This window comes from Sinohyriopsis cumingii, chromosome 1 (genome assembly GCF_028554795.1).
Source record: "Sinohyriopsis cumingii isolate HCF-2022 chromosome 1, ASM2855479v2, whole genome shotgun sequence".
NCBI lineage: Eukaryota > Metazoa > Mollusca > Bivalvia > Unionida > Unionidae > Sinohyriopsis > Sinohyriopsis cumingii.
In genome coordinates this window covers 27,197,388-27,209,732 of record NC_142961.1, presented here as the reverse complement: position 1 = coordinate 27,209,732, position 12,345 = coordinate 27,197,388, and the positions used below count along the sequence as shown (strand labels likewise).

At 34.2% G+C, this 12,345-nt stretch overlaps 1 protein-coding gene across 1 annotated transcript in view; it reads left to right on the top strand.

Annotated features, from left to right (window-relative positions):
* Positions 1-12,345, top strand: part of LOC149806584 (ferric reductase 1-like) — a 95,987-nt gene that overhangs the window by 63,106 nt on the left and 20,536 nt on the right. The window contains exons 5-6 of the mRNA XM_089955082.1: positions 1,344-1,566; positions 12,088-12,288. Coding sequence (XP_089811208.1) covers positions 1,344-1,566; positions 12,088-12,288 — 424 coding nt within the window. The remainder of the gene's footprint in view (positions 1-1,343; positions 1,567-12,087; positions 12,289-12,345) is intronic.

The following is a 12,345-nucleotide window of genomic DNA, read 5'->3' as shown; positions in this document are numbered from 1 at the left end:
TTAAATATCAGAAATCTGACTGGGTGAAAAGAAAACTAAATATCTCTTGGACAATTGGGGTCTGAGCAATGGAGTTGTAACATGTGTACTGTTATATAAAGCCATTTCCAGTTGTGTGTGTGTGTGTGTGTGTTTGCGTGTGTGTGTTTATATTTGTAAGTGTGTGTTTTGTTTGTGTTTGTATGTTTGTGAACGTTTTTGTCAAATTTAGTCTATGAAAACTGACGTTTTTAAACATTTCTGAATTTCACGCCTCGATTGCCTTGTATATTTTCTACAAGATGTAAAAATCTGTTGTAGTGCTCCGAAAAACGTTAAAACTGTTTATAACTCCTACATATAACGGCACCAACCTTCTTCGGGTAGGGATTAGAGATGATGTGGAGTATTGCACACAAAGTCACTTAAACAAACCCTTCCTTAGCATCAGACATGTATGCAGTTAAAGTGAGAAGAGATAGATACAGTTCTATCTCCATTACCCGAATATGAAGGGTGTTTTCTATATTTCACAGTAAATCACAGTAAATTTTTCAGTTCTACTCCAACTGGTTCGGTGGCCTAGTGGTTAGAGCGTCAGCCTCGGATACGGGAAGTCGTGAGTTGAGCCCGGCCGAGTCATACCAAAGACTTATAACAATGGTACTAGCAACTGGCTTGCTTGGCGCTCAGCATGAAGAGATTAGTGTTAGGACTGGAATGGTTGACCTGGTGTCAGGATAATGTGATTGAGTGGGACATCATGCTACATGTCTGCGACATGATGCCCCAGTGCTAGACATCACTATAAACGGTCCGCACCACATTCTTGGTTAATGTCCATCCTGATACCTTAACTTGGGAACCTAATAAGTCCACTCTCTGACATTCTTGGTTAATGTCCATCCGGATACCTTAACTTGGGAACCTAATTAGTCCACTCTCTGACATTCTTGGTTAATGTCCATCCGGATACCTTAACTTGGGAACCTAATAAGTCCACTCTCTGACATTCTTGGTTAATGTCCATCCGGATACCTTAACTTGGGAACCTAATTAGTCCACTCTCTGACATTCTTGGTTAATGTCCATCCGGATACCTTAACATGGGAACCTAATTAGTCCACTCTCTGACATTCTTGGCTAATGTCCATCCGGATGCCTTAACATGGGAACCTAATAAGTCCGCTCTCTGACCATATATGCATTAGCTGATTGTACATAGAAATGCAAGATTGAGCATTTAAGACTGGTGCCTGGGATTCCTGGATCGGGGAGATGCAGGATGGTGAACATTACTACTACTACTATTATTATTATTATTGTTGTTGTTATTATTATTATTATTATTATTATTATTAAAGCGCCACTGTTGTAGCAGACTACACCGAATTCTGGGTTAATATCAAGTCTCCCATAATCAGCCCTACTCGATCAATAATCAACAAAACTACCACCACCACAACTACCACCACGTCACGTACTACAGTTACACCTATAGTACCACCGGTAAGAAGAAAGCTACCGTTTGTACCCGTATCCACTTTAACCACCACGCGGACCACCACTGAGAAGACTGTGGAAGAGGTACGTATTTATTACTTTGTTCGTTGTAGAGTTCTCACTTTTACATGGGTGACGCTATCCAAAACACACAGGTATTTACCTACCTTATAGACAGACAAATGGTACCTTACAAACTGAAAATCAATATCTGTTTAAATTTTTAAATCAGACACGTAACGTTCACTGGCAGGATCTGAAAGTCATGGACAATTCTGACAGCATAATGATATGTAAATTGTGAATGCCACGTGATGAAACCTATTGCTCACTTGCTGGAATAAACATTTTACATGCTTAGTTCTACCGTCTGATACCAATAGACATTGTATAGGCATATTTCTACTAGTAGAAATTTTATTGACTTGTACTGTTTTGATAATAATAAACTTGTTATAGGCTAAGTTCTACTGTTTTGATACCAATAGACATTGTATAGGCATAGTTCTTCTAGTATAAATTTTATAGACTTAGAAGAACTCTTTTGATAATAATAAACTTGTTATAGACTTAGTTCTACTGTTTTGGTACCAATAAACATTTGTTAGGTTTAGTTCTTTTGTTTTGGTACCAATAGACTCTGTATCGGCTTCGTTCTACTGTTGTGATATAATCTACATTTTGCAGGCTTTGTTCTACATATATTTTATATGCTTAATTATAGTGGTTTGAAACCAAGAGACATTTTATTGGCCTAGTTCTAATGTTTTAGTAAAGATAGACATTTTTATTTCTGAAAAAAACCCTGGAAACCTACAGCAACTGAATATATTGAAGATGATGGTTCTTGAAGAAACACTGTTCCTAAATATTTTTTTTAACTGTAATGGAAAATCCTGGTTTCTGGTTTTAAAAGAAAGAAATAATATGATTTTTCATGCTAAAGATTTGTGGGTCTTTATCTGTGAGGTAAGGTTAATTTTTTCTCTAAGTGGCCAGGCTAAGGTGTTCTATTTGATAGCTTTTTGTGTGAATTTTTAAATGTTTCTTTGAATATTTTAGTGAGGAAGACGGGTTATTTTTATGTGAGAACAAAAACATGATAAATAAATTTTAAGAAATCATGTAAGAAGCCAAACCTCAATTTGGAACTGTATTTAAAATATGTCACAACAGCACTAATATTAATATATAGAATATTCCATCATATGCAGCACTGTATCTCAAACGGAAATGAGAAAAATAGACCTTTTCAACCTATTTCAGCTTGCAAGAGAGTAATCCAATTCTCTGTCCTTTTTCCTTTGACCCCACCATGTTTACACAGATATAGCTTTCAGAATATTGGGTTAAAGTTAGGCAACTAAGACTTGTTGCCTAACACTTTAATTATAATTTGACGGCAAGAATGTCTAATAGCTTTATTTAGCCATCAAGAGTTGTAGAACAAACTTTGTGAATTCATTTTTTTCTCCCGAAGTCGATATCGTGTACAAAACTGTGTTTGGCTTTAGTAGGGATTTCTAAACAAATTTGTATAGGCCTCTAAGGAACTTATTATTATCAGTAATGTGTCTTTTCTTTTGGTGTATGACTGTAGATTGCAATGAGCTATACATAATTGTTGACTAGTTTTAAAATCGATGGTAACAACGCACCTGTTTACAGGTTTATGTGATTTATATTGGATGATTAAGTCAGGTTGGTTCTGTTGCGACATGAAGTATTGTGAAATATGTCTCGTGGGAGGCATTGGGACATAGATCGAGTAGGAATATTTCCTGTGTTCTTGTTCTGATATCAGTCTGCAGATGTATTTAATGTTGTGTTTTGATTTAATTTGAGGGGAAATATTTATTTAAATTATTTGTTGGAAAATTAAAAAGTGCTCATTGTATCTGGGCTAAAGCAATAATTCGTTATTCATGTGAATTTATTCAAAGGAGTTTCATAAACAGCCATTATGTATCATCAAGACTATTGGCACTTCAGCATATTCAAGGATACTGGTACATTAGCACATTCATTCGGAACACTTTTGGACTTGTGATTAAACTTGTCGGATTATTTTTGGATTTAATTAAAATTACAATTCGCTCCTCTTAAATTTTCATTTTATATCTTAGAAAACGAAATTACTTTTTAAGGTTTACAAAACTTTTTGGATTTGCTTCTTTCTGTTACTTAGTTTAGGATAGTAGAGTAGAAAATTATTGGATGCTCGTCCAGGATACCAATTTCTGAAATTTGTTTTAGAGAAATTCAATTTGTTTTTATATAAATTTAAATTCACTTTGCGTCATTATTTTCTTGCTCTCTGGTATTATGATTTAATTTAGTGAAACCAACAAGGTTTCACATTGTCAACTAGAGTGGAAACATTTGTTTCTGATCTGACACATCAAGGTTTAGATTCTTTAAAAGATGACACATTTCAGGAGCTTGCAAACACTATTCTAGTTCGAAAGCAAAAGCATCTTTGGCAAAATGGGAAATATAAATATTTTGATACAGTATTTGGTGGTAAAGAATAGTTTGATAACAATAATGTGGGTTTCATTAGTAAGTCTCTATTAGACTCTGCAATGAAATTAAAGAAGGACAGTTAAAAAAACCAGATGGAAAAAGAGTTAAGAAGACATCAGATTCAGAAAGAAAATATGCAAATCCTAACCCAGAAGGAAGAAAGAGAAATACAAATGAAAATGGAAAAGAAGCAATGGAAATGCAATTTAAACTAAACGAATTAGAACTGGCAAGCATACAGCACTCCCAGTTAAGTTCAGGTTTTCATTTTACCAAAAAATATTAGGTTAGTACTCTCTTTTTAAATAAATGAAGTAGATCGATGTTTTTCTAATATTGTGATGTGCCTAAGGGTCATGAGTTGGTACCTGAGGTATATCGCCAGAAGTTTAGGAAAATTGTTGACAAAAAACCAGGCAAATTCATGACGAATTTGTATGGAAATAGAATAACTGTTTTTCCTAGGTGGTGCTCAATCAAGAGGGTTGATAAAGATTAAAAAAACCTTACACAATTCAGATTAGTTGAAGAGTTGAAGAATTGTGTGAATAGTGATGTCAACACCGATCTTGATGAGCACAAGGTAGAAACATTGGAAGATGCTGCTCGTACAACCGACGATTATTCATTGACTCACACAGTTTCATTTGTCAACTGTTTTCCTCTCAGCAGGTTTTATTATGAAACCACTTCAGTCTCACAGGAGTACTTCCAGATCTCAATCTGCTATAATTTTTATGAATCAAACTTCTGATAAGATGGTCAGAAATCCTTACATCTCCCTACATCCACTTACAACGATAAATGGAGATGTTATTTCTAATTCCTATAACTTATAAATAGCAACAGAATAATGACTATTTAAAATTCTCTTATTACTAAGATGTCAAGGTCACAGTCAGCTATAGAAAAAAATTGTTGGGTCAATCAAACCACAGTCTGATTTTATTATGGAGAATTAAGAAGCATTCGTATCGAAAGATTCTATATCACTTGTTGGTATTTTGATAAGCCTATCCCTATCAAAATATTAGGGGACACAGAAGCTTCTCAAAGACTTTTATTGTCACGTACTGCCCTTTTCTTAGAAATCTTTTTCTAGTGAAAGCATTCTTATTCAGGGAGTGTGTCTTTAATTATATACCTCTCGATTTTGTAAATTTGTCATCATAATTAGTCTCAAGACAAATGACAGTTGGAACAGTCTATTCTTTATCTAGTGAGGGTATTCATTAATTATAATGCAACGGTCTAGCTGGAGATTAGGTTGTGGATAATTCATTTGTAACTGATAAGCCTTGTTTTTTGGATACTGATTCCATTGAAAATGAAATTCCTGATTTATACCCAGCTTGTGCAGTTACTTGAGTTGTTGCAAAAAGGAAGTTCTTGAGAATGAAGTTGATCAGGATAATATTTCTTTAGCTTACACATGAGGTCACTTTTGCTTCTTATATTGATAATCAAAAGGTCTTGATCACAGTGATCCCTTTTTAACTACACATTCTCTCAATTCTAATCAGAGCTGCAAAAGACAAACACTCAATGTCAAACCGGAAGTAGATCGTGGTATCTCTCGCTTGTTTCAGAGGGCTATTGTCGAAAAGGTTACAGAAGTACCCGATTGTTAGTTTGTTACAAAGAGAGTCCTTATGAAAAATAGAGACGTCCTGAACTACTTCTTGGTGATTAGTAGTCAGTGAGCTATCAAATTATTGTTCCAGATTCGTAGAGACAAGAAATGTTTAGTTTAGCCAAGAAAGCTCCTTTGGATGGTCATTTATTGGTCAATAAGACCTATAACAAGAACTTGAATCATTCTTAATCGCTGGAAATTGAAAGTGATGTTTCTAAGTTCTGTAGATCTTGTCACACTTGTCAAATGTTAGTTGAACTGTTATGTATATTTGATTTAATTTATATTTGATTTAATTGTTTGCAAGTTTCAAAATCTGTCTATTTTTTAATTTTATTATATGTCAAAAAATATAGTTCTGTTTACGAGGAACTCATACTTTTTCCAAAAAATAGTTTGACCTGACTGTTAATTTTTGTAAACATAAGGCTGACCTGGCTCCCGACCTTAATTCATAATTAGTAACAGTCACGTCAACAAATTATTTTCAAATTTCTTTTTATTGTGGGAATAATAAGAGTGAGATCGAGGCTGTATTGAATACGTCACCCTATACATGTAAATAGATTTAGTGAAGTAAACAACTTTTATTATCGGAGTAAAATGATTGGTTCTTATCAAGGATAAACAAGGGCTGCGTGATTTTTTATATGTAAACATGATCACGTGACCCTTATCCGGGAATCTGTTTTACGCATTATTCAAGTTTTAAACCATTGCTTAGAGAGAGATTGGACAGTCTGGGTTTAAAAACGATTGATGTCAATTCGTTTCCTTCTGCTGTAGCCAGTTTTCGAGTAATATGTTAATTTTTCTTCGGATATTTGGATTCTAAAAGATTAATTCGTTTCTCTGGAAATATTTTGAGTGCTCTTACAGAATTCTTGAACAAAGACATTTCTTAAAAATTTTATTCGAATTTCAAACACCGGATTTCTTCTTGTGTTTATACAAGGAACTGTAGACCACACCATAATACAGGATACAGTATACGTCATCTCCTTCCATCTTGCATTCTTCGTCGGGACTCGAACTTGAATTCATTAGAACCTTTTATTATTAAGACTTCTAAGATTTTATTCGTGGATTCTTCTTGGATACATTTTGGATTTGATTCTTAAAACCGTAAGTTCATACTTTTTATTTTTACAGTATTTTTCCAGGGAAATAAATTATTTGTTAATTTTTTTCAAAGCTTGATGTTTTCACTCTTTCCTGTGTTAATGTTTATTAGAGCCTAACACGTAATATAAGAACTGGGTAGCTCGTCCTGGATTTTGAATTTTGGATAGAATATTTCAGAAAACTTTGTTTTTTGAAAGTTGAATTCCCCTAGCTTTTGAAATCTTTGTGAAATCGACAAGCTTTTTCTAAAATATCATCAAAAGTAGAGAATCTTTTAAAACTGTACTCAGGAGTGGTTGAAAATTTTGAAAATGGAAGTACAGCTAAACAAGTTGGAATTCGAGATAAGACAGGTTCAGTTTCAGATCGAAAATATACAAATGGAAAGAGAGATGGAAGCAAGATGAATGCAGTTTCAGAAAGAGATGGACATAAGATTAATGGAGTTGCTAAAAGAGAGTGAGCAGAGAGAAAAACATGCATTTACAAGCGGAAGAAAAAGAGAAAGAAAGACAAATGTAGTTACAAGAAAAAGCATTTACAAGCAGAAGAAAGAAAGAAAGACAAACAAATGCAATTACAAATCGAACAAATGCAATTGCAATTAGATAAGGAAGAAAGAGGGAAAGAGAGGGAATTTCAAATTCAAATAAAAGAATTAGAGATGGCAAAGGGAAAACACTCTCCTACTTTTGATGTTTATAAAATATCAAGTTAGTACCTCCTCTTCTGGAAGAAGAAGTAGACAGATATTTTCTTCATTTTGAAAGAATTGCTGAGAGTTTTAAGTGGCCAAGAGAGTACTGGAATCTAATATTGCAATGTGTATTCACTGGTAAAGCTAGCGATATTTACAATTCAGTGTCACTAGAACAGAGTACTGACTATGATGTAGTTAAGGACTATATCTTGATGGGTTATGAGTTAATCCATGAGGCTTATCGGCAAAATATCAGAAACTATAAAAAAGAAGCTGACCAGACCTATGTCGAATTTGCATAGGAAAAAGCACGACAATTTGATAGGTGGTGCTCTTCTTGAAAGGTTAATAAAGATTACGAAAATCTCAGAAAACTCATATTGGTTGAAGAGTTTAAGAAGTGTGTCCATATTGACATTAGGGTTTATCTTGACAAGCATAAGATCGAAACCTTGGAAAATGCTGTTCGTGCCGCTGAGAATTATGCTTTAGCTCATAAAGTTTCTTTTGTAAATAAGACTTCTACTCAACAGTCTTATGGCAGAAAAGTATTTCAGCCTAATACAAGCCCTTCTAAATCTCAAACTGGCACAACTTCTAAAAATCAAACTTCGGAGAAGCTTGATTCAAGATCCGTGTCTCTTCCTACGTTTACCTATTGCAAAAAAGGACACGTTATTTCTGATTGCTACAAACAGGGGGAAAAAAAGGCATCAGAATCAAGACAGACCTATTCCAAATGCTATTATTTCTAAGAGGTCAAGGTCACGGTCATGTATTGAAAGCAATACATTTGTTGGGTCTAACAAACCCCTGTCTGATTTTGTTATGGAAAATTATGAACACCATTCATATCGAAGGGTTCTATATCACTCTTGGGTGATTTAGCCAATCCTATCACTATTAAAACTTTAAGGGACACAGTAGCTTCTAAGAGTCTTTTGTTGTCAAGTATTTTGGCTTTTTCTGCGAAGTCTTCTTCTAATGAGAGTCTTCTTATTCAGGGAGTCGAGTGCGGCTTTGTTAATGTTCCTCTCCATTATGTAAACTTGTCATCAGACTTAGTCTCAGGACCCGTGACAGTCGGAACAGTTACTATTTTATCCCTTGAGGGAATTCATTTATTACTAGGCAACGACCTAGATGGAGACAAGGTTGTGGTTAATCCACTTGTAACTGACAAGCTTTGCTTGGATCAGAAAGTAGATCCAATTGAAAAAGAATCCCTGATTTATTCCCAGCTTCTGCAGTTACCAGAGCTATGGCAAAGAAAGCTCTTGAGAATGATGTTGATAAGAAAAGTATTCCTTTAGCTGAGACGTGTATTGGTCAGGCTTTTGATGAGGTCACTTTCACTCCTTGTTTGGATCAGTCAAAGGTATTGATCATAGTGATCCTCTTTTAACTACTCATTCTCTTTATTCTAATATATTCTGAAAATATGTCATCAGGCTTTCAAAAATATGATTAAGTTATATTGCTTTCAGGAAATATTGGGATCAAGGTGTTCATTTAATATTGTTTGCTGTTAAGGAATTTGTTTTAAAAAATCATTAGGTTTTAGTTCTTTTGAACTATTTTTTACATACTGTCCGTAGACCATTTTAGTTATTAAAGAGAAACTTCTATCAGCCAAATATTGAGATATTAATCTTTTTGGTTATGTCTCTGTTTTCAAAACGAAGTTGTCAAAGGCCTGTGAAGCAACAAGAACTAATCTTCACTCGGCTGAGTCAAAAATGAAGTTAAGGTATGACCAAAATACAAAGGAAATGAGATTTCTGCCTGGTGATAAAGTTCTGGCTCTCTTGCCCATACCTCAAAATCCTCATTAGGTGAAGTCTTATTATCTTTATTAAGTTAAAAAGAAAGTAAGTGACTCAGATTATATCATTAACACTCCTGGTAGGCGAAAATAGAAACAACTTTGGCATATAAAGCTGCTAAAAGGAGTATTTTTTATAGTGTCAGCCCTGTTAGTCGGTCAGTTAATTAAGTTGTAAATGCCCCACATAGTGACAATTTAATAAATGGCAATCGGGCTCTGCCAACTTTGGCTTAACCAGTCTTCGAAATATGGAAGTAAGAATCTGGACCAAGCACTTTCACTTCTACAGGCACAAGAAATGAGCGTATTAAAGCAGCTGTTATGTGAATATTAACACTTGTTGACAGACAATCGATTACGAACATATACTGTCTACCATGACGTTTGGAATTGTAAGTTTTACATCCTTACAAGATGGATACTTTCCAGCAGGAATGTTGAAAAAGGAAATGAAGTATTTGCTGGAGAATGATTTTATACAACGAAATAAAAGTAATTAGAGGTCACCATGTATTCTTGTGCCGAAACCAGATTATGCTTTCCATATGTGTATTAACTATAGAAAAGTGAACGTTGTCACCTAAACAGAGTCATTTCCAATACAAAGAATCGATGACTGCATTGAAGAAATTGGAAATGCAAACTATGTTCGACCATATGAAAGGATTTTGACAAATTTCCCTCAAAGAAAGAGCAAGAAAATCCGGCATATGCAATCCAGATGGACGTTATCATTATAAAGTGATGCCATTTGGTATTAAAACAATCTTCCTCAGCAGTCAAGCGTTCAATGAACATGATAAAATCTGGTATAGATTGATGTGATGCGTGCATCAATAACGTCATAATATACATCGACGTGGAAAGATCACCTGGAAACCATTCGGATATTCATTGATAGGCTTGGTTATATGCAAATTGGACAATTAAGTTAAGCAAAAATGAGTTTCACCGTGCTTGTGTTACATTTTTAGGAACTATTGTGGGACACGGTCAAATTAAACTTGTAGAAATTATGATTAATATCTCCGAATTACCAGTGCCTAACAGTAAAAAGCAACTGATGCTTTTTTTGGGCATGACTGGATATTATCGGAAATTTTGCACGTGGGAGGTATTGTGACATATTGAGTAGGAACATTGCGATGTAGAACCTTAGGGTGTATATAAGCGAAGTATTGAACGATGAGTGTCTCCAGATATATGAGATATGATGCATGGTATCTTGACGCGAGAATTCATGTCATTTATTCACACACACACAGACACACACACACTTAGCATACATGTAAAACGCTTAGCTACCCCACAAAATAAATCATAGTTTTCACATTTTGATAATCACCGTTTTTGTATACTAGCATTTTTTGGCATTATTTAGTTTCTGTAAGGCTTGGCTTTTGATTTCTTTATACAACATTGTCCTGCATATTTTGAAAAATCATTGATAAAAATTTAATATAGATTTTAGGAAGATATCTTCATGTCTTTACATCATTATCATAATATATGTACAGGACGAGGATGGAACATATTCCCAGGTTGTTTACTTACCCCCGGTAAATATTCATCTGGTGATTGTTCTTGGTTGGCACTCCTTTATTGAAACATATTCCCAGATTGTTTGCTTTTTTATAAATAAAGCGAAACTCACATGCTCGAATACATTAATTTTTATTTTTAACCATTTTTATAACAGAGGAAATTTTCTTTTTCTCGTTTGTTTTCAACAATGATCTACTTACTGGACAAGGTTCTGAAAAGCAACTAATCACAGCGAAGTCACTGGTATTAAAATTTATTTGCTCGTTACATAGCCTCAAGAAGATGTATTAAACTGGAGTTTGGCCAAAACATCTGTTGACTTCCGATGATTAACGCTGCATTCTAATGTGGATTTGATGAAAAAATAACAACATATTAATTTTAACAGGTTTTTACTTTGATCTATACTTTCCTAACTATTACTTTTGCTTCTGAAAAAAATCTACAGAGAGTATTTTTAGTGTTTTCAGTTTGCATTCTCGTAAAATAGAACTACATAAATGAATACTTGCAAAAACATTTTCATTCACTTTTTCTGAATATTGTATTATTTCTTGTAAACAAAACATTAATGTTTGTGTATTTCGTTGTTTATGAAACAAACAGTTTAAATTAGTTTCACTTAATTTGTAAAATATTCTCAAATATTAAGCCTCAACATTTTGTGTTGAAATAATATTATCGGTAATATGGGGTATTGAAAACAGAAATACTCTAACCAGAATAAATTTGACAAGTTTTAGACAGTATTTTATAATTCTTCATCCTATTCTTATCAGATCTCTGGCTGGCTGCCTGGTCGTAAACCAGCCATTTGCTTGGATTAAACACTCTATTTCACGTTTTGTCAAGTTCGTATGATAGTTTTGTTGCGATCAATTATGAAATAATTTCGTTGGAACATATGTAACATTGATTGAGTGGTATGCAAATATGTAGTCTGAGTGTCGTGTACCGAGAAACCGTTGTACACCAGATACTCGCCGTAATTGAATGTATCAAATATACCTCTAGGAAACAGTATCCATTCACACTATGTGCTAAACTTCAATTGTATAGCCAACTGCAGTGAGATATACAAATATAAGCACGCGCATTATTTTCGCATTATTTCGTGTCAACTTAAGGCAGATCACATCAAATGTTTTAAAGATAAAACAACATAGTCCACGTGCAGCTCTGATATTTCTTGATTAACGATTGTATTTTGTATTAATGATGTATCGTTCTTTTTATATTACACAGGCTGCAGTGATTCAAAGGGGTCACATCCTGATGGATAATGATTGTGGTACGGTTAAGGGATGCTTCTCTGACTGCAGTAACAACATTTGCAACTTTCTGGTCACATGGCGTGACGTTGGTGATCACGTCGACTTCGAAATTCAAGGCCGTGGAAAATTGGATGACTGGATAGCTATAGGATTTTCATCCGATACTAAAATGGTAATCAACATTCTAAGATACTTTATCGTTTTAAAACAATCGTGCCAAAAACAATTT